Genomic DNA, 26,224 nt, shown 5'->3' with positions numbered 1-26,224 from the left:
GCCGAGCTGTCGTTCGAGTTCACCAAGGACGAGCATGCCCTGACCTTCTTTGCTGCTGCCCGCCGCCACTGGCCCGCCCTGGCCTGGGGGATGTTCATGAACCTGGTATGCCCCCGCGAAGGTGTAATTAGCTTAAGCTAACAATGTAGGCCACCGTGTTGAAAGGGATTGTAAGTATTCTACCGGGAAATTGATCCGTGCTAATTTAGTAGGACGGCGGCGTTGTCAAGGGCCTTGTAGGGCTCGACGTCTTCAAAGAGACATACGGCTACTATCACGACGGCCAGTACATGCTCGCAGCCCAGTGGCTTTCTGCCTTCAACTATGCAAATCTTCTAGGGGCCATTGTCGGTGCCTTGCTCTCTGCCGTAGCCTACGATCGCTTCGGCCCCCGGATCATGATCGCAGCCTGCTCGGTCCTGTCCATCGCCTTCATCTTCATCCAGTTCTTCAGCCACTCTCCAGCACAGCTCTTCGTCGGCCAGCTCGTCAACGGCTGCATCATCGCTTTCTACCCGATCTGTGCCTCTGCCTACGTGGGCGAGGTCACCCCGCTGGTCCTGCGCGGCTTCGCAGCAACCATGACCAACCTCGCCTTCTCCATCGGGTCGCTCATCGCCTCCGGGATCCTCAAAGGCACTGAACCTATTGACACGGTATATTCGTACAAAATCCCCATCGCCTCCCAATGGGCGCTCCCTTGCATCATGCTCTCCCTGGTCTACTTCGTCCCCGACCCTCCCTACTGGCTCTGCCGCAAAGGCCGCTACACCGATGCCTTAGCCTCGCTGCGCCGCCTCGCAACAGCCCCAGTCGACGTATCCCACAAGCTGGCACACATACGCGAGACCCTCCGTCTCGAGGAAAGCTTCCAGGGCGGCCGCGCACACTACCTCGAGTGCTTCCGGGGCCCGAACTTCCGCCGCCTCACCATCTGCGTCATGGCCTACAGCATGCAAGCATTCACTGGAAACGTCTTCTTCATTTCTTATGCAGTGCACTTTATGGAACTTGCCGGTCTGGATGCGTCTGATGCGTTTAGTATGAACCTCGGTCTGACGGCGATTGGGTTTGTCGGGACTTGTATCTCCTGGTTCCTGCTTTCTTATATCGGCCGCCGCACAATGTACCTCTTTGGCTGCTGCTCGCTTGCTGTTGCTTTATTCGCGATCGGTGCTGTGGATCTTGCGCCGCGAGCTGATAATGCTACCAGGGTCGCTGCGACTTGGGCCCAGTGTGCGCTTATGCTGCTTTGTACATTCGTCTACGACCTGTCCCTAGGTCCGTTCTGTTATGTGCTACTGGCCGAAGTATCCTCTGTGCGACTGCGTGGGTTCACGATTGCACTAGCGACAGTTGCCTGCTTCGTCTGGTCTGTTGTCTTTGCGGTTGTGATTCCGTATGCGATGAACGAGGACCAGGGGGACTGGCGGGGGAAGATGGGGTTCTTGTTTTCGGGGCTGGCTGGGTTATCGGCTGTTTGGTGTTTTTTCTATCTGCCTGAGACGAGGGGGAGGACGTTTGAGGAGTTGGATGTGTTGTTTGAGAGGAAGGTGGATAGTAGGCGGTTTTCGAGGTATAAGGTGGATATTGTGGATGCGCAGGACGTGGACGGAGAGAGAAACAGACAGGAAAGGGTGTAAATGAATAGACATAGAATATTAACTCTTAACTCTTTAACTCTCAACTCTCTCTGTCTTCACTTATGAGCTTTTCATCAACCAACACAATGCTGAACAGAATCAAGCATTTCTTCCACAACAAACCCCCATCAGCATCCCGCCCAATCCAAATTCTCTCCGACCTCCATCTCGAAATCGATCAACAGTACTCATCCTTTTCCATCCCCGCTCGCGCCAAGACCCTCATTCTGGGCGGCGATGTCGGGCGCTTAGTCGACTACGACAACTACTGCGCTTTCCTACAGAAACAAGCCGATCAATTCGAAACCGTCTTTCTCGTTCTTGGGAATCACGAGTTTTACAACCTCTCCTTTGAAGATGGAATCCAGAGGGCGAAGCAGCTCGAACAGGAACCCTGTTTCAATGGACGGCTCATCCTGCTTCATCGCCGACGATATGACATTCTAGACCCGGATTCCGGCTGTGTTACAGTTCTGGGATGTACACTCTGGTCTCATATTCCCGATGAAGCAAGGGATATCGTGCGATACAAGGTATCGGATTTCAGCAAGATTCGCGAGTGGAGCGTTGACAGTCATAAAACTGCTCATGAAATGGACGTTGCCTGGTTACTAGATGAGATACAGTCGATACAGAATGAGAATCAACAGGTCCAGAGCGAAAGCGATAAGAAATCTATTCTGGTCGTGACGCACCATGCCCCCTGTCTCAAGCGGACTTCGGCGCCGCAGCACGAGAATAATCCCTGGAGATATGCCTTCGGAACGGATGTTCTGCGCAACATTACTGATACAAAGGGGATCAAGGCTTGGGTGTTTGGGCATACGCATTATACGACGGAGTTTAGGGAGAGGGGGGTCCACGTCGTCAGTAACCAGCGAGGGTACGTATTACCGTGGAAGACAGAGAAGGTGAAGGATGGGTTTGATGTTGGCAAGGTCATTCACGTTCCACAAAGTGTGACAAGCGTTGCTAACAAACGGGCAGCGTAACCCAGTCGTATTTAGAATTCTTATCTCTGTCTCTGCTACTGCTCCGTAATTCGATATATGAAGGGCAATTATTGGTATTCAAAATATCTTTAGACGTTTATGAGCTTGTCACGAGGTTGTGGCGGTCTGGTTCCTGGATGGACTGTAGCTGAGAAATGGTAGATGGGATAGGCGTATTGTAACATTATTTATATGTGGGCTGCGTAGACAGGTACTGTAACACATCCGTCAAACAATCAGCCCCTTTTCGTCTGTTTGCCTCGAGGGAAACCTATTCCCAAGTTCCATAATCCAGTTCATTCATCTCTTCAGACTTCCAGCAACACCAGACCTTCAAGATGCCCCCCGAAACAACCACGAATGGCCAGCCAAAGCAGTTCAATGTGATCATAATAGGCGGAGGAATTGCCGGTCTAACTCTCGCACACTCCCTCGACCGTGCTGGAATTTCATACACGCTGCTAGAAAAGCATCATGATTTCCGACCACGACTTGGCGGTGTCCTTGTCATTGCGCCGTCGGGGGCACGCATCATCGAGCAGCTCGGCCTATACGAGGCAATGAGCGAGGTTTCAGAGCCGATTACCACGCCGCGGACGGGGTTTCCGGATGGACGGTGCTCGAGTCAGAAGTGGCTGCCTGAGTTGGAGAAGAGGTGAGGTGCTTCGTATCGGGTGGATGGTGCTAATACTGTTAGATATGGGTATCCGGTGAATGTTATAACCCGGCAGAAGATGTTGGAGGTGCTGTATGATGGCCTGCGGGAGTCAGCCAATGTTTTAGGAGGGAAGAGGGTGACGGGAATTTATCACAAGGAATCAGGAGTCGCCGTGCACACGGCTGATGGCGGAGTATATAAGGGCGATTTGGTCGTCGGGGCAGACGGTGTGAAGAGTATCGCCCGTTTGGATATGTTGCAGGCAGCAGGGAAGAGTGCAATTAAGGAGGCAGCTAGTATTTTATAGTTCTATTAACCGGGGGTAGAGCTAACGCTTCAGTATAGGCCTCGCGTCGGAATATCGGGTGTTTATCGGCATGTCGAAACAAATAGCTGGCATACGCGCTGGAGAGCAAATAGTCCGCTGTCACGATGGATTCGCAATATTCATCTTCTGTGGTAAGGATAGTGAAATTGGCTGGTTTGTGGTCAACAAGCTGGATCGACGATATCAATATCCCGAGAAGCCTGCCTATTCCACGACCGACAACGTCAGGTTCTGCGAGAGTATAGGAGATGCGCAGATATGGGGTGAAGTGCGGTTCAGCGATATATTCAATGCTAGGACATCATTTTCTGCTGCACTGGTGGAGGAAGACGTGTTCCAGACGTGGCACGATGGCCGGATTGTGTGCATTGGCGACAGCATCAGCAAGGTAGGCTTGCAAGAAATGACAATGAAAGACACTGACAGAGTAAGGCAAGTCCAAATACAGGACTCGGCGCAAGTATGGCCATGGAGAGTGCAGCCGCACTTGCAAGTCAACTACATCAGCTCGTCCACTGCACGCAAGGAAAGCCGTCTGATGCTGCTGTAGACAATAGCCTCAGCCAGTACAGAAAGTCACACTACCAGCGGTGTCAAATCATTGGATACGCATCATTCGAGGCTATTCGCATGCATACCCGGGCTACATTCATGAAAAGACTGGCGGGTCCCCTCTTCATGACGTCCGAGCGGATGGCACTCCTTTTCCAGTCTATGGTCGCAGATGGCGGAGCGAAGTTGGATTTCCTACCCCTGCCACGGCGTGGCGCTGCCTGGGGAGAAACCAAGCAAGCGTTTTACAGGCTTCGTTCTCTCGTGATGGTGGGAGCTCCGCTTATGCTTCTTTTATTGATCCAGTGCGTCCGGCTGATGCAAGGCTAGCCACGAGTCAGTGATACTACTGGCAATTTAGCTATTGTATGTGCCTGCCAAATGTAGCAACATAGCATGGTTATAGTGTTAGACTAGAAGCCCCGTAGCTGGCTTGGTCTGGAGTAGGAAGCACCTTCCGGGGGCCACAACTTCCCTCAGGAAAATTCATACCAGGAGAGATCGTGTAATTAGCCACATCATCCCCTAAACGCTCCTTCTCCCGCAGATGTTACGGTTTCTGGGCAGTTCATAATTAGAGGGGAGCTCACCCCGTTCAACATCCTCCATACTTTGTTGTTCGTATATTATACATCGTTAATCCAATCTTCCAATCGTTGGCTTAGACATAAACTATACGCCCGAACATGACGTCTAAACTCTCTAATAGGCCAAAAATCAAATATGCCCCGATTATCTGTACCCCCTGTCGCCGGGCGGGAGCCAAGTGTGGAAGACAACTGCCAGTCTGTGGGATGTGCAGTCAGCACAGAAACGGGGGCATAGAACTGTGCAAATACCCAGTTGTCATCAGGGATCAAAACACACGACATGTGTTTGGTGTGGTATGTCCGAGCCCCGTATCCCAATGGACCATCTTAATTCGTTGTAGTATATGGATGACTTTGATGTAACCCGCAATATCCACAGCCCAACACCGGCACCAGACATAGTCCTCTCAGACATCAGCATAGATCAATTCCAGTACGCCCTGATGCAACTACCCAGCCGCGCTGTGTGTGGTGCTCTATGGAACGCCTTCCGCGATTCAGTCTATCCAATCTACCCTCTGATAGACCTGGACGCGTTCCAGACGTGGGAAACTGAATTCTGGGAATGGTACGACAGATCCAGTGACTTTGACGCAGTCAGATCCTTTATATCGATGGATCCTAGCATTATATGCCTTTTCCTCGCGGTTTTGTGCTCCGGGGCCATGGCAGCGAGACAGGATGTCTGGGCCCATCCGCCATTGGGCTCAGAGAATAGAAATAGCGTGATCTTGTCGTTGAAAACTGGTGCCAGAATGGCTCTGAACGCAAGATCTTTTGAGGATTGCCCAAGACTGTATACGATTATGTCCTCAGTGCTCCTGGATTTGGTCCTAGGCAGCCAGGTCGAGTCGTCTGATCACAAGAGCTACGTCAAGTCCATGACCGTAGCAGCTCAAAGGATTGGACTAAATGATCCAAATATCGTTCTGGGCCCCGACCAGGCAACACAACAGCTTTGCCGGAGGGTGTGGGATCATATACGGTGGTTGGACGCACAATGCTGCATTGCTATCGGGACAGCGTCCGAGGACCCCTTCAGGGAAGAACTGATTGCTGATAACCACCGGAAGCCTCCTGATACATGGGACCAGCATGGCGACATTCCAGTGTTATTAGCATACGCCAGAACGGAGGTAGCCGGCTTCGAGCATCGGGTCATAGGCCATGTTCGTGGCACAATTCTTGACGATCCACGCACAGGCACTCGTGCTTACGATGGCTCGCAATTCGAACGCATCAAGACGGTACTGGAAGATACAAAGGCGCGTTTGGACCTATTACCAGACTGGGAACACTTGGACCCTGTCAAGGTTGATGCAAAATGGGCAGAGGACGTGGTAGACATGCTGTTACTTGAGGCTGCTGCCGTCGACCACGTCCCAAAAGCACACAAGAGCCTGAATATTAAGAGCCAACACGATTGGACAATGTAAGTGTCATTTAACGAAGCATAAATTACGATCTAACCAGGGTTACTTTACGAGTACATAGATTCTCCATTGCAGCAAACAAGTACCTGCAAGCCTACCTTGAACTCGCAAAAGACACGAGGTTCGAACAATACAGCTGGTTCCTGTCCCATTATCGGGCCGCCTTTCTGCAGTGCTTGTATTTACTGCTGATTGGGATGTCAATGTGGCCGGCTGATTATAACACTGAGACAACTGTTGAGGATGCGATGCAATATATGGAGAAATGTCAGACCGACGAAGAAGGACGGACATTTCGAAAGGTAAAGACAATGTTCCAGCGAGTCCTGCGTGTCAATTAGGCGATACATGTGACGTAAATAGATATTGTAGGTAGCTCTCTTATCTTTATTGATATTCTAATACCAGCCAGACGAAGAACAATCAACGTACGTATCTAGATACACCTTCCCTACCAGCCTAATCATACTTAGACCTTCCTGTCAACCTAGTTAAGCCCAATCTCCAATGAAAGGTTCAATCCTAAACCCAAACTCCCTCTCTTCACAAGGAATCCTATACTTCTCGAGCGTCGTAGGTCCGCACGCACCAGTGCCCACACCACAAGTCGCAACATCAAGCCTCACCCTAACCTGCGATTCAGGAACCAGCTCGTTCGCGTGAGCAGCCTTTTCAATAGCCTCAGGACTGTACCTGGTGGCAAGCCACTGAAAGAGTTCATCTGACGGAGAATTAGAGCTAGAGCCTGCCGTATCCCGAGTAACGCGAACACCCCATCCGCGCCCATCACCCAGTCTCAGCCACCGCGTCTCCATCCTATTGCCACCTTCCTGAGGGACCTCGTATGGGGTATGCAGCTCAGATGTAGTGGCAGAGTAGATACCAATCTTCTGAGAATTCTTCTTATCGGGATACGCCTCTCCAGGCCCAAGACCAAACCAAGCTGTCTTGTCCAGTCTATCCGCGAGATACAGATCGTATCCAATCCTAGGGATGTCTTTTGGCTTTGAACCAGTGGGTTTGATATGGCTGTGTACAGTTAATGCCCCGTCGCCGGTGACGCGGTAGGTTGTAGTTGTCTGGAACCCCCAGGCTAGAATCGGCGGGGAGATGAACGTATCTGTGGCGATTTCGATTGTAGAATCATTGATTTCTTTGACTGTGAGATTGCGGAGAGTCGATGTTAGAGTATCGAGTCCGTAGCGTCGCCATTCGCCTAGGTCGTGGGGGATGTCGTTGTCTGTTGGAGGGCGCCAGAAGCCAGGGGTTATGGCGGGATGAGCGGGCGAGAGGATGTCTTGCTTGTGGATGCTCCAGTTTGTGAGAGAGCCGGTGGTGCGAGAGAATGAGATGGTGAAGTCTGCTCCGGTTATGATGTGCTGGGCCTTTGTTGAGGTGAGGGTTAGTGGGAAGTTGGCTGTGGGAGATACCCAGGTCAAAGAGGACGAGTCAAGACGGTGCTGGAACCAGGCGATTTCATAGTTGGCGTCGGTCCAGGCTGAGGCGTGCTTTGTGGTGAAAGTGACTGTCAGCCATAACTCAGACCCGGCTACCTTAGATGAAGGTATAGAAGGCAGAGGAACTGTCCCTCTATTGCCAGGTTGGATATCCGGTACGTCCAGAGTGCCGGCGGCGATGACCCTCGACCTGCTGTTATTAGCGAAATTCAAGAAAGGAAAGGTATACACGTACTGTTCGCCCAGAGACTCGATCTTATAAGCTGCTTGTAGCTCCTCCAACCCAACAAAGTCATGTCTGTTCTCAAAATGAAGCAGACCCCCCTCGACCCAGCCATACACAGGAGCATACGCCTTCCTCAGCTCCACGAAGCCAGGCGTAGGCGTATGATCACTGAACAGCAAGCCATCAAGGACAAAGCTGCCGTCATTAGGCTCATCCCCAAAGTCCCCACCATACCCATAATGGCCCTTTTCTTCATCCCAGAGCCCATGGTTGGCCCACTCCCAGATCCACCCTCCCTGTAGTCGCCGATTGCCTCTAAAAGCCGCCATATACTCCTCCAACGCCCCAGGCGCATTCCCCATAGCATGCCCGTACTCACAGAGCACAATCGGCTTTGTGAAGTTATCCCCTTCCTCCACCGCCAACCTCTCGATCCGCGCCACACTCGGATACATATACGAATACATATCCGCCGTTTTGGCCTCCATATCACCCTCATAATGCACCGGTCTCGTCGGATCCACGCTCTTAATATACTCATACATAGCCGCATGGTTCTGTCCATAAAACGCCTCATTACCCAACGACCAAATCACAACAGAAGGATAGTTCCTATCCCTCGCCACCATCTGCTCCGCACGATCCAGATACGCCTCTTTCCATTCTGGATTGTTCGACGTAAACTCCGCCGCCTGCGCAAATGTCAGCTCCTTGCGCTGGTCGTAGTCCATGCTCTCGGGGATATCAAGCGGTCTGGCCACGGCGTCGTAGAACCCGTGGCATTCGAGGTCTGCTTCGTCCATTACCCACAGCCCCAGCTCGTCGCAGAGGGAGAACAGTGCCGGGTGGGACGGGTAGTGACAGCAGCGCACGGAGTTGACGTTGTGCTTTTTCATGAGCAGGAGGTCGTTCTTTAAGAAGGAGAGGGGCACGGCGCGGCCGTAGACGGGGTGGTGGTCGTGGCGGTTGACGCCGCGGAAGAGGATGGGTTTGCCGTTTACTGTTATATTGCCGTTGATGAGTTCCACCTGGCGGAAACCGACTCGGTGGGTTATTTTCTGGATTGGGGCTGGGTTTGTGCTTGTGTGGAGGGTGATTTCGAGATCGTACAGGGAGGGTGTTTCTGCTGTCCATTTCTTGGGATTGCTGACGGGGAGAACGAGGTCGAGTGTTCCATTGGTAGAATTGACTGTTTTATCCTGTGAAATAAGGATCTTATGGCCGTTGAATGGATCGAAGAGAGTCGCAGTGACTTTGCTCTCCTCTGTCGAGGCCAAATCAACAGACACTTCAAGCTGTGCGTCCACATAGTCCTTGTCAAGGACTGGTTTGACATGGAAGTCCTCGATCCGAGCGGCCGAAGGAAATGCGATCACAGTAACATCGCGGAATATTCCTGCTCAAGTTAGATTACAGATGGAAGCCAATGTAGGATGTAGGTACACACCAGACAACCACCACTGATCCTGGTCTTCAATATAAGACCCATCCGACCACTGGTAAACTCGGACAAAGACCTCATTCACCTTGCCCCTCTTCACAATAGCAGAGATATCAAACTCAGCCGGATTACGACTACCCTGGGCATAACCAACCTCAACGCCGTTCACCCAGACATGGTAAGCACTGTCCACGCCGTCAAAGCGCAGGCGGATCTGTGAGGATTCATCCCATTCCGACGGAACACGGAATGTTCGCTTGTATGTCCCAGTCGGGTTCTCACTCGGTACATATGGGGGATTGACGGGGAATGGGAAAATGACATTCGTATAGTTGGGGCGGCCGTAGCCCTGCAGCTGCCAGTGTCCGGGAACAGCTATGGGCTTCCATTCCACGGCGTCTTCTGCGATATCTTTCTGCTCGTCTGAGTCTGATGGTGGAGGGGCGAGGAGCGGCGAGGAAACGTAATTGAAGTCCCAGTTCCCATTCAGTGATAGCGATGTATCAGGGATCCAGTACGCGCGGGGCTTTAGGCGATTGCGCTGGAAGATCTTGGGGTTTTCCCAGTCGTTGGTAGATTCTGTAGTCATCTTAGTGAAGGGGGTATCAGATAGTTGGTATATATGATGTGAGTGGCGTGCAATTCTGGAATTAATCCGCCAGCTCTAACTACTTAATGTCCACGACCTGGCCTGATTTAAATCCATGAAGCTTGGGGAATATTCCCCGCTGACGTAGCAAGCAGCTGCATCTCCAACACACCCAGCGGGGATATCGGATGGGTGGACGGAGAAATGGAGCCACGATGGCATCAATCCTGCAGTGTACTGTATACGAGACGGACCAGGGTCCGCCGGCTGTTCCTGTTTAGGGCACTCGGGGGTATCGGGGCCGGAGGATGATTCTGTTTGCGGGGTCAAGACACACTCCATGTTCCAGAATAACTACCAGGTTCTTTCATTTGCCCGGGTCGGCATTTTTGTGGCTAGTCTACCAGCCATGTGCGGCAGATCTCATTCTGAACTGGCCGTTATGTGCAATACCCAACCAATATCCTGGTCAGGTACCATATTACCCCGATTGAAATATATCCGACGTGAAAATCATTGAGGCCTCTGAGTGGAGAAGGTGTGATTTTACTGTACTTTGTGCGATCCACCAGGTCGCCACTCGCTGAGCTCCCGAACCTGCCTTTCCCTGCTTTTCCGGTCGCGGGACTAATAGACACCTGGCGTCGAAACAGCCTGTCTCCCTCCCACATAGCCGCGGCAAAGATGGCAGACTCGGGCACGAACTATCGGAAGCGGTTACGGACTTCCCATGCTGTTAGTGACTCCGGCACCCCCGGGCTTGTCTGCTGACACAGACCAATATCAACCAGTGCGACATTTGCAGAGTGCGTAAAACACGGTATTATACCTCACTGGGACTAGAATCAGGCAGCTAGGCGTCCTTCTGACGAGATAAAACAGATGCGATGGCAGAAGGCCCTGTGGATCATGCCAGGCATCTGCACAGAGCTGCTGCTATGGCGTCGAACCGTTCTCGTAAGTGACAAGACAGAATCTTCTGCTTGCGGTCCGCAGAACTAATTCTCGAAGGAGAGGGAAGAGTGATCTAATACTGGAAGGAGTGGAACAACTGGAGGTTCTTGTGAATCAGTTGAATACTAAGATTGTGTGTCCACCAGCTGCAGATATTCTATTAATTCTACAGACCCTTGGCTATGGGATTGCTCATGCTTCATAGGATTCCGGCCTTTCTGCACTTGCGCTTCTCACGCCCCCTGTGAATGCCGGCACACCGCGCGCGGCTGGGAATGGCCCCTGTGGCCAAGTATCGCCCTCCAGTGGAAGCACAGAGACCATTGACAATGCCGTTCTGAGGCTACATACATCGACCGCGGAGTCAATTCTCGACTGGCCGTGTCTCGCGACGTTCAATTCCTTGCGAGATGGATACACGCCCGTCTTCCAGCTCGAGCAATCGCGCCAGCCATTCCGGCACAAGATGCGAATGTCTTATCCCAGGCTCCCAGGGGAAGACGTTGCCAGTGTGGTAAACGCGTTTTCTCGCACAATCAACTTTGCCTTTCCCGTGACTTCTGTGGACCAGATCGCGCGCTGCTCACTGTCGATTGCGGATGCTACTGTCATGCAAGACGACAATACGGATGCCTGTCTGAGTCTGCTACTGGTCGCGTTAGGGTGTGCAAGCCAAACCGCCTCGCGCCTGCTTAAGCCCGACTTCACCGTAGAGGATCAAGTCTGGTGTGCTTCGCGTCGCACGTTGGGTGATCACTTCTTTGACTTGGCGATGATGAGGCTGCCGTCCGCCCATACAGATACAACGGGCACAGCAGTTCACTGTCTCTTCTTTGTCGGGTAGGTCGGAATGCCTTCATTCTTTGTAGTCCTTTCGCAATAGGGAGACTGAGATTCTACGGCAGATTGTACTTTTGTTATCTCCGTCGACCTCTTCAAGCCTGGGAGTACATCAATGCTGCCTCCGCCAAATGCCTCCTGCTCCTGAACTTTTCGCACTCTGCATTGTCAAACGAGGGACTTGATCATTTAAGGCGTATATTCTGGGCCTGTTATATTATTGAAAGGTATAGTGGATCCCGTGTACTTATTATACATCCGATTTAATCCGCCTCAAGTGACTACATTGCAGAGCTGTCGGCCCTGCCAACTTCGGGCATCGCATCGGTCGAATCCCAGGTACCTCTTCCCGGTAGATATTCTACACATGAAAGCCCGGATGAGCAGGAACAATCGTCGCTGTATTTCCTGGCTTGTATATCGATCCGCAGGCTTCTCAACCGCGTCCATCAACTGTTGTATGACAGCGTAAATGGCGTTGCCAACCACCCTGACCGATTTCCCCAGGTCGTGGCCGAGCTGGACCAGCAGCTCAATGGCTGGCGGGAGGTTCTGCCGGAATCAGTATCGTTCACCCTGGATGACTCGAACGTCCGCGATGGTAGTATAACCGAAGCTGCAGGTTTCCTGCGTCTGAGATACTTGGGTTGCCGCAGCGTTATATATCGGCCGTATCTGGCGTCAGTGCTTAGTGAGGAGGGTGTCGATTCGGCCACGGGCCAGATCAGCAGTATCGTTTGGGAAGGGAGTAAGAATTGCATAGAGTCTCTGTCCTTGCTGGTGCAGTCGTTGGATAGTTTCTCGCACCAGGTCCTCATTGATACCTGGCAGTCTTCGTTATCGTGAGTTAGCCTATGCTGTGGCTTGCAAGTAGAGTTGATTCCGTTAACATGTACGCAGGTTTGCCTGTTCCATGCTGATCCTTCTGGCTGCGGCTAACAATTCGCATCTGCGGCCGCTTATTGACGACGGAGTTCTAGCGGCTGGGAAGCGTCTTGTCGCATTATATCAACAGTGGGAGAGTGCTATGGGAGGTCCGAATTCGCCGAGCGTGGAGCAGAGCGTGCGCCTGATGGGTCATGTCGACGTGTATATCAATCATATTTCTAGTTCTTAGCTTTAAATCGATGTTACTCCCAGCGGAGACAAAAAGGATGAAATGAGTGACTTCAGCCCATGGCAGGAACATGTCCAAGTCCAAATTGTGGCGGTTGGCTACTAGTAGTCCATCAGACGGGGACAGTAGACATGCCCTGGCACTTGGATGTAGCAGGGCTGGGCTTATTCGGTTTATCTCCACTTCTCCGCTGTCTTATCAGGCCCGCCCGCTAAGTCTGGCGTGCATTGAAACAACGCGCCGGGGGGTTCGGAGCCGGCTGTGGAATATTCAGTGGACCTGGACTCCAAATCCGCTGCATATGCGGCAGTCGGCCGGTGAAGAATTCTCCTACTTAAGAGTCTCTCCATTGCTCAACAATGCAAATCTCAATCCGCTTCACGTCCAGAATCCTCCAACATGTTTGGCACTATGAGCTCGTTCCCGGAGGAACTCCCTGACTGGAACAACCTCGCTGTCATTCATCGTAATGTGCTTCCAGCAAGGGCGTCGTTTTTTAACTATACCTCAGCAGAGAAGGCGCTTAGCTACGACGAGAATGTGGCTGAGAAGGTCAGCTTGAATGGAGTGTGGAGGTTTCACCATGCCGACTCTCCATTCGAGGCTCCAGAACGCTTCATGCAACCCACATTTGACTCCTCTGGGTGGAAGGACCTCGTGGTACCTTCGTCGTGGCAGCTGGAAGGGTATGGGCGTCCGCAGTATTTAAATTCCAATTATGGTATCCCCGTTGATCAACCGAATGGTTAGTTTCGGGCCTCTGCAAGCGCCGCTTTCTTTCCTTTCATTCTTCTATTTTGATGTTTTTTCTCGCTAACGCACGCTTGGGCTACAGTTCCGTTCGAAGGGAACCAGACTGGGAGCTACATTCGAAGATTCACGATCCCCAGCGCATTCCAGGGTCACCAGCTACGTCTCCGCTTCGAAGGCGTGGACTCGGCCTTTCATTGCTGGCTAAACGGCACAGAGGTTGGATACTCCCAGGGCGCGAGGAACCCAACCGAATTCGACGTGACGCACCTCGCCCGGAGTGAGCATGAGAATATCCTCTGTGTTCGGGTGTATCAGTATTGCGATGGGTCGTACATCGAAGGCCAAGGTATGGAAGCACGGCGTCGATACAGCACAGCCACCTTGCTACCACCTACGTGCTAATGGATTCATGCCAGATCAATGGCGACTCTCCGGTATATTCCGCGATGTAAACCTGGTGGCCTTTCCCCAGAACCACATTCAGGATTTCCACGTGCGTACTAGATTTGATGACCAATACGTTGACGCGGTGCTGGAGGTGACAGTCCAACTTTCTACTGGGATGGTCCCCCTGGCCCATGAACTCTCAGTCGAGCTTTTCGACGAGACCAAGAGGGTGATTATCGCGCAGGCTACACAGACACGGATGTCCAACAACACAACCATTTTCATACCCGTACGAGCACCAAAGCACTGGACCGCGGAAACGCCAAATCTATACCACCTGATATTACGATTCGGAGCCCAAGTTATATCACAGCGAGTGGGGTTCCGCCAGGTGGAAATGAAGAACGGGCTCCTTGTCGTGAATGGGAAACGCGTGCTGTTCAAGGGCGCAAATCGCCATGAGCATCACCCTCGTTTTGGGCGCACTGTTCCCTACTCCCTCCTCCGCCAGGATCTGCTCATGATGAAACGGCACAATCTAAATGCTCTCCGGACCTGCCATCAGCCAAGTGATCCGAGATTGTATGATATCGCCGACGAGCTTGGCCTTTGGGTTATGGACGAGGCGGATCTGGAATGCCATGGCTACGACACGGTCGAGTCGCGGAATCTCTCGCAGACAGAGAGGCTGCTGACACCGCAAGAACAGCATGATCTTGCATTTAGTCGGGCGGGGGAATGGATTTCGGATAATCTGGACTGGCAGGAGGCATACCTGGACCGCGCCCGCCAGCTTGTTGGCCGCGATAAGAACCACCCATGTGTGGTGATCTGGTCTCTCGGGAATGAAGCATTCCAGGGGAGGAATTTCCAGGCAATGTACGACTGGATCAAAGCCTACGACGGGACAAGGCCGATTCACTACGAGGCGGATATCAAGGCCCGCATTGTAGATGTCGTGTCGACCATGTACCCTTCCTTGGACAAAGTCCGGGCCTTTGCAGAGGACTGGGACGGAAAGAAGCCTCTCTTTCTGGTTGAGTTTATGCATGCGATGGGAAATGGCCCGGGAAATATCAAGGAGTACTTCGACCTCTTCTACGAATATCCATGCCTGCAAGGTGGCTGGGCATGGGAGTGGGCAAACCACGGTCTCCTAACCCGCACCGATGAAGGCCAGGAATACTTTGGCTACGGAGGCGATTTCGGAGAAACTCATCATGATGGACATTTTATCATGGATGGACTATTGACTTCCGATCACCAGCCAGGGCCAGGTCTCCTCGAGTATCGCAAGGTAGTGGAGCCTGTCCAAGTGGTGCCTGGAGCTTCATCGATGAACTCGGTGCAGATAATAAACCGTTATGACTTCCGCGACCTCAACCACTTGAGCTGCACGTACCAGATTGTGGGTGATGGGTTTCACGTCCAAGGGGGTGAGCTCCCTATTCGCACTGTCCTTCCGGGGCAGGTAACCGATATAGACATTCCCATGTTACCATTGGACACCATTCCAAAGACGAAAGACGCCTTTCTCGAGCTGACATTTGCTGTGAAAGAGAGGGACTTGTGTTGGGAACGCGGCGAGGAAGTCGCCTGGCTGCAGATTCCTATTCAATCAGCTGCCAGTGCTGATCAGCCTGCACTGCTGCATACTGAGAATCACTCACCAGTTCAGATTAAAAAGGCCTCGCAGACCGTGTTAGACATCCAATCCACCAACTCGAGATGGGCCTTTGATCTGCTGCACGGTCAAGTTACTTCCTGGACAACAGGAACCGGCAAGATACTTCATGCTGGACCTATGCTGACGGTTTGGCGCGCCCCGACGGACAACGACGTGACCGTTGGGAAAGATTGGGCAGAGAAGGAAGTAAAGCATGCTCGTCCACACACGCGGCATGTTTCGTGGAGTGTCGACGAAAGTGCCAACCTGGCGGTCGTTCAATGCACGCAGCGTTTCGCTCCACCCTTGCTCGAATGGGCCATTAACACCACCATCACATACACTTTCTCGAACACTTCTGTGCTTATCAAGGTGCAAGGCAAGCCCCAAGGCCGCAACCTCCCGCAGACACTGCCACGTCTAGGTCTGACTCTTGCCCTGCCGTCCGAATTCACGTTGGCAACCTGGTTCGGCCGCGGGCCTGGGGAAAGCTACAGAGACAAGAAAAGCGCGCAGAGGTTCGGTCTGTATTCATCGGATGTATCCAATTTATCAATGGACTACGAATACCCGCAAGAGTCCGGCAATCGAACCAACACGCGGTGGGTGCGCTTTCACACCTCAGACAACAAGACGACGCTTGAGGCCAGATTCGTCGACCGCCCCGAGGGGTTCGATTATCAAGCTTCTCATTTCGAAGCAGGCCATGTTGAGCAGGCAGGGCATATTTACGAGTTGGAAAAGTTCCGTCGTCCGGAAGTTATTGTACGCCTGGATGCTGATCATCATGGATTGGGCAGTGAGAGCTGTGGTAGGTTTACCAGCATAATGGATATGAATCTTCGCTAATGTGGACATAGGGCCCCCTGCATTGCCTGAACACACTCTCAAATTGCAACCCTTTGAGTTTTCGGTGCTTCTCACGGCCGAGTGATCTGTTATCTGTTCGAAGTAGAATTAAGTAGAATTGTGACGCTTGCCTCTTTCCTGCTGTCGTTGCGTGACTGGGCCTTGTATCTTCATATAGACATGAAAATGAAACTTCACCGTGTTGTGGTATAAAGATATCGAGTATCTCTCTTCACCTATCGGAACCCTTGGTCGCGTACGGGCACAATCGATATCGATACAGGGCCCCTCCAGTCCCTCGTCGTGAAAAATGGATATGGAGCGTTACTTGGTCAGTCTCAGCAAAGGCAATATATAATTTAACATTATAAGACATCCGGCACGGACTGCCGTACAAGAAATATAGCTCTGAGGATAATGTACTGCGTAGTATTTTAATGCAAACCAATATCCAACTGTCCACTTCTATTGAATCCAGAATGGAAGATCAGAATTCTCGGGATATTCGCCATGTCTGTAGCAGCCCAAATGTAACTAGTTATATGATATAGATAGCATGCTCAATGACGAGCCTCCAGCACAGTGTGCACAGCATTTACCGATGGCTGTAGTTGTAACGACTTTCTAACCGGCTTCGGATCTTCGAAAATATCATTGATCTCCTCGAGGGTTCGGCCCTTTGCCAGAGTTAATAAGGTCTGGGTCCATGATGATGATGGAGAAAGGAGGCAGGCTTACCTTGGTCTCTGGGAAGAAGAAATACACCACCAACGTTTCAATGCAGTCCCAGAACACGAAGACAAGGTAATAGTAGTATCCCAGCTGGTCAATCGCCACCCCGGTTGTATATTGCCCAACGATGCCGGCGATTGAGGCCACAACCTGCGCGGCAGCGCCGCCCTTGGCTCGAGTTTCGAGGCTAAGACACTCAGAGATGTAGAAAGTCTGCAGGGGTGTTATGCAGAACGAGAACACAATGCTGAATAGGTAGATGAAGGCAATGCCAGCATGGCCAGCTGGCTGGCTTCCATCCACACTAGATGCCTTTGTCAAGCCCGTGACGACCGCGAGACACATCGCGCACCCCGAGAATCCTGCAAGAAGTAGCGGTCTGCGGCCGAGCGTGTCGCTGAACATTGCCCCCGTCATGGCAGAGATCCACGAAAAGACAGGGTTCAGCGCGTTCAGCAATAGCTGCGTGTGGGGATCACTGATTCCGGCCTGCGACACAATGACGGGGAAGTAGTAGCTCACCAGGGCATTCCCCGAGTACTGCCCAAACCACGCAAAGGCAAGGGCGCAGAGTACGCGGCGCCGGGCAGGGCGCGTCATGAAAAGCGAGCGGTAGTCCCACCATGCTGTGTCGAGGCTGTTGGGGGAGATCTGCGCCCGCATTTCGGCCATCTGTAGGCGCACAAAGGGATTCGCTTGCGAGCCTTCGCCGTGGTACTTGGCAAGGGTGGCCTCGGCTTCCTCGTACCGATTGTGGGCAATAAGCCAGCGGGGGGACTCGGGGCTGAAAAACACAGCCAGTGCAATGTATCCGGCGCTGACCAGTTGCAGCCACACGGGGAGACGGAAGGAGATTGTACCAGCCAGGTATGCGGTGCCGTAAGTGACCCAGGACGCGATGATGCTCCCTGCAAAGTAATTTGTTTCGAGGAAGCTGCACAATGGCCCGCGCCAGTAGGGATGTGCCATCTCTGTCACGTAGGTAATGCCGGAGACGTTGAGGAAACCCTGTCCGAACCCGACTAGGAACCGGCCACCCAGGAACATCCCCTTGTTGACGGCTGGGGCTTGAATACAGGTGCCGATAATGACGAAGCAAGCTCCAGTAAACATAGCCCAGCGGCGACCCCAGGTGTCGCTTAAGGGGCCGGTGAAGGGGAGTGCCGCAATCGCACCGATGTTGAACATGACGAACACAAGGCCCGTCGAAGAGCCTGCTGCCTTTCTATACGAGGATGAGCACGGGCTAAGGTTGGGAGGACGAGGGAGTACGGACAAACCAAAGAATTCCTGATACTGTGGCATTGCATTGATTGCCCCCATCAACGAGCCGTCGAAGCCTTGGAGAATGATACAGAAATACCCCGGCACCAAGACAGTGAACAGCCGGAGCATTGGGAGTGAAAGGGCCTTGGGATGGGCATCTTGAATCTCTTGGACCAGACCAAGGACTGACTGCTGTTTTTCAACAGAGCCGTCCGCTGTAGCTGTCTCGACCCTTTCCTCCGTAACCTTCGGGTCAGTCGACATCTTGTTCAGTTTTCAGTAGAAAAAAGTCGTTATTTGGTTGCTGATGCTGCAAAGCGCAAGACTTCCAATCGAAGCAGACATTTGCGCTGCATTAATAGTCAAGGACCGATTGAAGTTGCAAATTCTGTCCTTACTCCCCACGCCAACTCCGCACACATTCCCCAGAACCTAACGCTCCCTCGTGTGTGCGCCACTCGGAGAAGGTGACGGAAAAGCATTTTATAGGCCAGTTATAGTGTATGGATCACTCAACGCTAAACTGGCGGGTCCACAGCGATCGTACTTGGTCCTGGCAGAGGAATCTGGATTAAGCCGATACTACTAATCGCAATGCTGTCTGACGAGTTGAAGGCTGCTTTCTACTCCCAGTCGGTCGGAAGTAACTCGAGCAGCAGTAGACTGGATGGCATTCGCGGTTACACGATATTTGACAAGGAGCTGTATTAAATTGGTTTACTTCAAGGCTGGAACAATAGATAGAGCAAGGTAATGCATTGTTAAAGAATGACTATGAGTTGGACACAAGTATAACATGGCCTTCAGCTGCGATACAGGATAGCAGTGGCCTTCACCGGTAAGACTATCCTACACATCTTCCCCCCCTACAATCCGATTGAGAGCCCCCGGTCAAATAATTCACAAATCCCCAAAAACAGCCACACTGTCGCGAACCTGCCCATCGCTCTCGACCAGCAGATTATCCTCGCAGCTGGACCCTAGTGCCCCGTTATCAATCCACATGGGCTCCCAGTAGTACAGTCCAACACCCCCGGCAGAGCTGACAGCATTTGCAACCTCTGATAAGAATGTTGTCTGTCCATCGATCGAGAAAGGGATCGGCTGCAGGTCGGCCGGGAATGTATATTCTGGGTTGGGACAAGACACAGGCCAGTTCGTTTCCACAACGAGGACATCGTGGTTGTACGTTGATACAAGGCTGGCTATGGTGCTTTCCAGGGATGACAAGGTGGCCTCTTCGTTGAAGAAGGGATAGTACGAGACACCAATAAGGTCAAAGTCCGACGCCTCTAGTATGCCTGTAGCGAGAAGGGAGTCGTAGAAGTACTGCTGTTGGTCCCAGCTCCAGCCATTGTCGATGTGGATCATGATCTTCGGGGTCTCAGAAAGGTGCGAGGCCTTGACTGCGGACGAACCGGCGTGCAGCAGTTTGGCAACATTGTCAAAGTTACTAATGTCACCAAGGGGCCAGAGTAAGCCATTCCGGATCTCGTTGCCGATGGAGATAATCTCGACTGGGATTTTGCTTGCCGCGAAGGTGTTTAACACGTTCAGCGTGTAGTTATAGACCTGGCTAGAGAGGGAGTTGATATCCGTGGTCGACCAGCCTGAGGGCGTGGTCTATATGAATCTGGTCAGCAATCGTGGCTCTGTGTCGCTGCCAGGAAGAGCCTACCTGATCGCCCGGGTCTGCCCATGTATCACTCAAATGCAGATCCAAGTAAATGCTGTGACCAGCTGCCTGGCTGCGTTTCGCAAGCTCCACGTTGTAGTCCAAGTTGTAGTTCCCATCGCTGGGGTTCACCCACAGACGCTGTCGGATTGAATTGACTCCATTGTCAGCAAGGATGGCCTCCAGGGCCTGGGCTTCGCCGTTGAGGTTCTTGTACTCGATCCCGGCGTTTTCTTCGACCAGAAGCGAGGAAATGTCCGCCCCTCGATAGGTGAGGGCAGCATTGGCAACAACTGGAAGCGCGAGAAGAGTGGAAGTGAAAAGCATGGTGTTTGTCAGGGAGGGCAATGCTGGATGATAGTAGGAGTTGCAACCCACTGTCTGTCCCTTTATACCATCTTGAAGATGATCACCGTCTGACCATATCGTCGGATCTGCATTAGCCCAGAAATTCCAGGACTCCAAGCCCCACGACAGGGATAAGCGCAGTGCATACGCGATCTCCCCACCCGGGGATGATGGAGCCGGGGTGGAGTCGTGGGCAGACCGCGTCACCATCGCTGGTTCTCTTTAATCCGTGCTTTTCCGCCATCGCTGGATTCACCCGGCCTGCAGTCACGATGGCCCGGTTTCGCGTTACCCGGGCCTGCGATAGATGCAAGAAGTAAGTTCGCGTGCCGATTTTAGATTGCTTCATTGCTGCAGTTTGATTCATCCCCCGCAGACGAAAGATCCGGTGCAATGGACTGCAAGCGTGCGAGACATGCGTCGACCGCAACCACTCCTGCACGTACACTGCCCCGTACTGTCGAGGTAGGCTGCCTCCACGGATTCAGGATCATCAGGAGAACCGACCGCCATGTCCTGCATCGGTCGAGCTCGCGCCCACTGATCTCGATGGCCATTACTTCGGCCCAGCCTCTGAACCTGCGTTTTTGCTGCAAGTCCAGAGGTCCCTGAACCCATCCCCGTCGGTATCGCGCGTCTTGTTGACGTTTTCGTCATCCGATGATCCATTGCCGTCTCTTGAACCTGCCCTAGAGGATGCCATGACCCCGGAAAAGACGGCCCAGATGGTGCAGCTCTTCTTCGACTGCGCTATGCCGGTTGGGCAATTCGTCCACCGTCCAACTGTTGAAAGCTGGGTTGCCAATCCATCATCGGACTCACAGTTGCGCTCGCACCCACGCAGAGCTTTACTACACTCGATGTTTGCTATTGTTGAACAGCACATGAACCCGGGAGATACCAGTGCAAGGTCGGTCAAATTGCTCGAGCCTTCTCTCGGGCTCCCACCCTGTTGCTAATATGCTTTAGTCGGGGTCACTTTGCCGCAGCACAGCTACAGCATCAGATTCCCATCACCTTGATCAACATTCAAGCCCACCTGTGCCAGTGTATCTGGCTTCTTAGGGAGTCGCAGATCAGTCAATCTTGGGAGCTGCTAGGAGTAGTTGCCCGGCACGCTCTCGCTATCGGTCTCCATCGAGCCTCTTACCTCCGTGACGCTTCACACTATCATCCAGTCAGTGCCGAGTCCTGTCGCCGGACCTTTTGGTGCCTTTATTCATTAGACAATTGCCTTAGCATAGCCCTCGGAAGACCAAAAACACTAAATGATCTTGATATTGACCAGGAGTTACCGCGTTTAGAAGAGGAACTAGGAGACGTCGAAAACCAGCCGTCGCTCTCTTTGGAGGACGGAAACGCTGCCCTTCTCGCAACCGTCGCATATTTCAGGTATAACACCGTACGTCCTCGGGTATTATCAAAACTGAACAGATTTACGTTCCCAGGCTGGGACGGATAATTAGCAAAGTACTTCGAGACTTCTATTCGTGTTCCCCACGCTCCGTCACTGAGCAGATGGCCCTTGTCACGGAGCATCTACAATCCCTGCAGGACTGGAGAGAGGAATTCTGCAAGGTTTCCATTCCACAGCATTCTGACCCGGGGGCGTCGGATCGGACTACACTGCTCCTGAGGGACTTTCTAGATTTAGTCTCGTCGCACGCAACTATCCTAATCACACGGCCGTTGCTGCTCGAGAGTTTGGCTTCATCCCACGCCGCCAGCCGCACCCACACCCACACCGTTGACAAAAAACGAGATCTCGAGTTTCGCGTAGGCCAGTGTGAGGCGGCTGCATTGAACATAACGGATATCTTATCCGACATCGATTATGCAAAGCGCATGGCCCGCGCATTTTGGGTTTGCTACTCACACCCCCCAAGGTCCATGGTATGGCCAGCTAACATCGACGTTCCAGTTCACCCCATTCATTGCATTGTCGCCTATCACCGTGCTTTACTCCTGCTCGTGTAGAGGCCTGGCGCTTGCGCAGCCTGTCACGAATCACCTCCCGGCAGCGAGTCGCTGTCAGACAGTGTTGTTAAACATCGTCAGGGAGGACTCGTTAGCGGCAAAATATGCCTTGTTGGTAGAGGATATACGGCCTCGTGTCTGAATAGTGGAGATATATTCTGTGTCACGGGCTTGGATTGTTTTCAAGGATGCATCATATAACTCAGTAGCAGATAAGTGCATGTGTACGGCAGTATTCAGCCGATTACTTCGGTGCCAATACATAAATCTACGATTCCCCCTGGAAAGGCTTAACATCCGGCTGGCAAGTGGTATTAGCTGGAGGTAGCTCTTCACGCAGAATATATTTCTGAAGCTTCTCGAGCAAACACGTGGGCGCACTAGCAAATATAGTATACCCAGGTGAATTTTGTGACAGGACTGTAGAGCCTGAGAACACGGAGGCCATTCTATATACCCTATAAGAATAATATTAGTTAGCGAATACAGATATTAAGGATTTATTAAGGAGCATACCCTCTCTTAGGCGCGACGGGATCAATTTCTATAGTGATAAACAGGATCAGGTTTACAGTATATCTAGTTGCGAGAATAGACTCTACAAGGCTGCCAGTCTTTGGAGGAGTCACATCGAAGGACCTATATAAGACCCTGTTTACATTAGTTAGCTAGACTTTACTAAAGAAGCTACTTTACTTAGTTAAGTCACTTATATATAGCCTATACTGGCTGAAGGTCTTGGGAATCTGATTATAACCCGGGCTGGCTCCCTTATCAGCACATTTAATCAGTATTTGGATATCCTTTATGCCTGTCTCCGGATAGTTATAGTTGCATGGATCTGCCGGTATTGAGAGCCCGGTTACAGCAGCCACGTACCCTATAATGTTACCCTTCTCTGAGGATAAAACGGTATCCGCAACCTTTAGGAATTCTTAGAGTAGTGTATACATTACCTGCACCATGTATTACTTTAGATCAGAATATATCGCCAGCAGTGGCAGTAGACAGGCTTTTAAACAAAAATAGGGATAGGATTGACTTTCAAGCCCTGCAATATCGTATCCAATCTGGATCTGATCTTCCCTGGACCATTGCTCCAGAATGAGCAGTTATTTAGCCCAGCCTCGAAGCAGGTATCAATAAATGAGTCGACTGCCTTGTCCGCGTTGTACAAGTTCGACCTCCACCCGACGCCATAGTAGTCTTCTGCATCGACAACGCCATCAAGCTTCATCCTACCAGCACGCTCTGGGAAGAGATGCGCGAACGTACAGCGCTCCAGTCGTTCAGTGTGATGTTGGGGGACTTTCGTGAAGACATCGCAGCGGCCTGGGCGTATGCGATGACTGCTGTAAAATAGAGAGCCTTCATTGTGTACATGGCTGAAGGATTATGGAGGAAAGGGCTTATTTCTCTTCTGTCGGGATGCCAAGGGTCAAATATATAGCATGTTGCTGGTAGGCACCGAATGCCGGAGGGTCTAGCTTCAATATTTATCATGGAGAAGTAGTATAAATTGAACTCTACTACCAGCGTTTAATACAGGCTAATTGCATTTTCAGCTTAAGATGCAGGCGCAACATTCTTGTAGTAATACTGCGCAGCAGCATCCATGAGCGCCTTGACTCTGGCCGCAGGAACCTTCTCCCTCCGGTCATACGAGTAAAGCCCGTTGACTTCCTGTTCAATATCGGAGCTGAAACTGTTAGTAGGATATATACTCGGGGGAGTGTAGAGCTTACAGCTGGGTGTAAACAAATCCGCACGAATGCCCACCCTCCACCACAGCCATGAACAACTTCTCCAACCGCGCAAGCAGATCATTCGGATCAGCTGCAGTCGTGTATCCCCAATCCCGGTCGGACGCCTGAGCCCCCTTTGCCGGAGCGATATTGACGCCGCCCATTTCCGAGCAGATCACCGGGGCGCCGGGCTTGTGTTTCGAGCCGGGATCGATGACGCTGGATCCTTGGGTGATTGGATCCAGGAACATCTCGCCGTTCAGCTTGCGAGCCAGGATGCCGCCTTCCATCTTGGAGCAGATGTTTGCGAGTTCTGCGGAGTCGCTGTAGTCGTGGTATGTTGTCAGGTCTGTCTGGACGTGTTCCCAGCCGCAGTTGTCGTTGATAGGGCGCGAGGGATCGAGGGATCTGTCGTTATTAACACCTGCTTGGTCAGAATACGGTGGATGACTTACTTTGTGGTCTTGTAGAGCGACCGAATATGGCTCCGTTCCTGCGCGTTGTCCTTCAGGTTCTTGTATGCCCAGCTCTCGTTCACTGGGGTCCAGACAACAATACATGGATGGTTTCGATCGCGCTGGACGACCTGCGCCCACTCGTCGTTGAACCTGTCGACGTATTCTGCACTGAATTCATACGCATTCGCGATCTCACCCCATACGAGGTACCCAAGTCGGTCCGCGTAGTAAAGGAACGCCGGGTCTTCGACCTTCTGGTGCTTTCTACACCCGTTCAGGCCCATGTTCTTCGCGAGGATAATGTCCTCCTTCAATGCCTCTGCTGAGGGAGGCGTAAGGCCCGTCTCGGGCCAGTATCCCTGGTCCAGACAGAGCATCTGGAAGTACGGCTTGCCGTTTAGTCGGAATGTCCCATCCCCATTCTCCCACGTCACGCTTCGCATACCAGCAGTGGTCTGCACCTCGTCAAGTACAGTTCCATCTGGACCAGCCAGTTGCAGAACGACATCATATAGGACCGGATGATCAGGCGCCCACAGTGCGACGCCATTATGCCACACCCCGTCACCAGAAAAAATCCCTTCTTTCGGGACTGCACCCTCAGCAACACGCACATCCACCTCAAAGGCCCCTGATCCCTGGTTAACCGGAATATCGACCTTTGTCTTCCCAACAACAGTCCCAGACAACGAAGTGGTGACAGAAACAGTAGATCCACCACTAGCTGGCACTCCAGAAATCGCAATCTGCCCCCTAAGCTTCCCACTCTCGACATCATCCCCCCTCAACACCGTCCCCGCACTGCTATCCCCAATCCTCACACTAGGGACAACCTCAAGCCAAACATTCTGCCAGATCCCACTCGTCGGCGTATAGAAGATACTCTCCGGCACAGGCCCCCAGTACTGCTTCCCACGGGGCTGGGTAAGATCCGTCGGCGAGTCGCGAACACGCAGCGTCACGCGAGCCTCACCACCGGGCGCAGATATCGAATCCGAAATATCTACATCAAAGGGTACATATCCGCCCCTGTGCTTCGTGACAGTAACCCCATCCACCCAGACTTCAGACTCGTAGTCGACTGCCCCGAAGCGGAGGAGGAGGCGGTTCCGTGCTGCGCGGTCGCGCTCGGTGCGGATGTCTTTGATGCGTCGCTCGTACCAGATGACTTCGTGGGCTTCTTGGAGGTTTATTCCTGAGGCGGGGGTTTGGAAGGCGTAGGGGACGGTTATTTTGGTGGATTGGGATGGAAGGCCTGTGGAGGGCCAGTTCTGGGAGAGGCCGGTGTTGGTGTCGTCGAAGGTGAAGGACCAGGGGCCGTTGAGGGAGGTCCAGGTTAGGGATTTGCGGAGGAAGTCGGGGCGGGGGTATGTTTGGGACATTGTCAGAGATAATTGTTCATTCAGGTTAATGATTGACTTGCAGTGGAAGGTAGTTGCTGTTGTTGTTGTTCTTATGAGGGGGAGATACAGATACCCCGCGGATGACGTACACTCCGATCCATACTTGATGAAGTAACTATATTTATAGAACACTATATTCACGACA

At 52.2% G+C, this 26,224-nt stretch overlaps 11 protein-coding genes across 11 annotated transcripts; 6 read left to right on the top strand and 5 right to left on the bottom strand.

Annotated features, from left to right (window-relative positions):
* Positions 1 to 189: 189 nt before the first annotated feature.
* ASPVEDRAFT_330978 (putative MFS alpha-glucoside transporter) lies at positions 190 to 1,991 on the top strand. Its single transcript, XM_040810685.1, has one exon. The coding sequence runs from the start codon at positions 291 to 293 to the stop codon at positions 1,641 to 1,643; it is 1,353 nt and encodes a 450-aa protein (XP_040672402.1). The 5' UTR covers positions 190 to 290; the 3' UTR covers positions 1,644 to 1,991.
* ASPVEDRAFT_45991 (uncharacterized protein) lies at positions 1,698 to 2,699 on the top strand. Its single transcript, XM_040813439.1, has one exon. It carries the CDS (start codon positions 1,730 to 1,732, stop codon positions 2,633 to 2,635), a length of 906 nt encoding a protein of 301 aa, XP_040672401.1. The 5' UTR covers positions 1,698 to 1,729; the 3' UTR covers positions 2,636 to 2,699.
* Positions 2,700 to 2,939: 240 nt separating this feature from the next.
* ASPVEDRAFT_875815 (uncharacterized protein) lies at positions 2,940 to 4,171 on the top strand (the record flags this gene model as incomplete). Its single annotated transcript, XM_040818095.1, has 3 exons — positions 2,940 to 3,290; positions 3,333 to 3,599; positions 3,634 to 4,171. The coding sequence occupies exons 1-3, from the start codon at positions 2,974 to 2,976 to the stop codon at positions 4,169 to 4,171; spliced, it is 1,122 nt and encodes a 373-aa protein (XP_040672400.1). The 5' UTR covers positions 2,940 to 2,973.
* Positions 4,172 to 6,687: 2,516 nt separating this feature from the next.
* ASPVEDRAFT_140971 (putative beta-galactosidase) lies at positions 6,688 to 9,909 on the bottom strand (the record flags this gene model as incomplete). The annotated part of the gene is made up of 3 exons (XM_040807706.1): positions 6,688 to 7,843; positions 7,889 to 9,278; positions 9,327 to 9,909. The coding sequence occupies 3 exons, from the start codon at positions 9,907 to 9,909 to the stop codon at positions 6,688 to 6,690; spliced, it is 3,129 nt and encodes a 1,042-aa protein (XP_040672399.1).
* Positions 9,910 to 10,517: 608 nt separating this feature from the next.
* On the top strand, positions 10,518 to 12,911 carry ASPVEDRAFT_176498 (uncharacterized protein). Its single transcript, XM_040808786.1, has 8 exons — positions 10,518 to 10,644; positions 10,701 to 10,729; positions 10,792 to 10,866; positions 10,921 to 10,996; positions 11,069 to 11,703; positions 11,769 to 11,930; positions 11,982 to 12,545; positions 12,604 to 12,911. Exons 1-8 carry the CDS (start codon positions 10,594 to 10,596, stop codon positions 12,818 to 12,820), a joined length of 1,809 nt encoding a protein of 602 aa, XP_040672398.1. The 5' UTR covers positions 10,518 to 10,593; the 3' UTR covers positions 12,821 to 12,911.
* A 320-nt stretch (positions 12,912 to 13,231) lies between these two features.
* ASPVEDRAFT_200684 (uncharacterized protein) lies at positions 13,232 to 16,655 on the top strand (the record flags this gene model as incomplete). Its single annotated transcript, XM_040809325.1, has 4 exons — positions 13,232 to 13,565; positions 13,656 to 13,919; positions 13,990 to 16,437; positions 16,487 to 16,655. The coding sequence occupies 4 exons, from the start codon at positions 13,232 to 13,234 to the stop codon at positions 16,558 to 16,560; spliced, it is 3,120 nt and encodes a 1,039-aa protein (XP_040672397.1). The 3' UTR covers positions 16,561 to 16,655.
* Positions 16,656 to 17,035: 380 nt separating this feature from the next.
* Positions 17,036 to 18,602, bottom strand: ASPVEDRAFT_56213 (uncharacterized protein; the record flags this gene model as incomplete). The annotated part of the gene is made up of 3 exons (XM_040815177.1): positions 17,036 to 17,152; positions 17,214 to 18,432; positions 18,484 to 18,602. The coding sequence occupies 3 exons, from the start codon at positions 18,600 to 18,602 to the stop codon at positions 17,036 to 17,038; spliced, it is 1,455 nt and encodes a 484-aa protein (XP_040672396.1).
* Positions 18,603 to 19,373: 771 nt separating this feature from the next.
* Positions 19,374 to 20,475, bottom strand: ASPVEDRAFT_140156 (uncharacterized protein; the record flags this gene model as incomplete). The annotated part of the gene is made up of 2 exons (XM_040807634.1): positions 19,374 to 20,096; positions 20,152 to 20,475. 2 exons carry the CDS (start codon positions 20,473 to 20,475, stop codon positions 19,374 to 19,376), a joined length of 1,047 nt encoding a protein of 348 aa, XP_040672395.1.
* Positions 20,476 to 20,666: 191 nt separating this feature from the next.
* ASPVEDRAFT_154625 (Zn(II)2Cys6 transcription factor) lies at positions 20,667 to 22,615 on the top strand (the record flags this gene model as incomplete). Its single annotated transcript, XM_040808418.1, has 5 exons — positions 20,667 to 20,812; positions 20,873 to 21,406; positions 21,466 to 21,888; positions 21,945 to 22,359; positions 22,418 to 22,615. The coding sequence occupies 5 exons, from the start codon at positions 20,667 to 20,669 to the stop codon at positions 22,613 to 22,615; spliced, it is 1,716 nt and encodes a 571-aa protein (XP_040672394.1).
* Positions 22,616 to 22,741: 126 nt separating this feature from the next.
* Positions 22,742 to 23,847, bottom strand: ASPVEDRAFT_32920 (uncharacterized protein; the record flags this gene model as incomplete). Its single annotated transcript, XM_040810664.1, has 4 exons — positions 22,742 to 22,931; positions 22,990 to 23,124; positions 23,353 to 23,396; positions 23,749 to 23,847. 4 exons carry the CDS (start codon positions 23,845 to 23,847, stop codon positions 22,742 to 22,744), a joined length of 468 nt encoding a protein of 155 aa, XP_040672393.1.
* A 192-nt stretch (positions 23,848 to 24,039) lies between these two features.
* ASPVEDRAFT_56211 (glycoside hydrolase family 2 protein) lies at positions 24,040 to 26,058 on the bottom strand (the record flags this gene model as incomplete). The annotated part of the gene is made up of 3 exons (XM_040815176.1): positions 24,040 to 24,172; positions 24,219 to 24,626; positions 24,674 to 26,058. The coding sequence occupies 3 exons, from the start codon at positions 26,056 to 26,058 to the stop codon at positions 24,040 to 24,042; spliced, it is 1,926 nt and encodes a 641-aa protein (XP_040672392.1).
* Between the last annotated feature and the right edge of the window lie 166 nt (positions 26,059 to 26,224).

This window comes from Aspergillus versicolor (genome assembly GCF_001890125.1).
Source record: "Aspergillus versicolor CBS 583.65 unplaced genomic scaffold ASPVEscaffold_11, whole genome shotgun sequence".
NCBI lineage: Eukaryota > Fungi > Ascomycota > Eurotiomycetes > Eurotiales > Aspergillaceae > Aspergillus > Aspergillus versicolor.
Note: the sequence above shows the minus strand (reverse complement) of the source record. Positions and strands in the feature narration are given on the sequence as shown.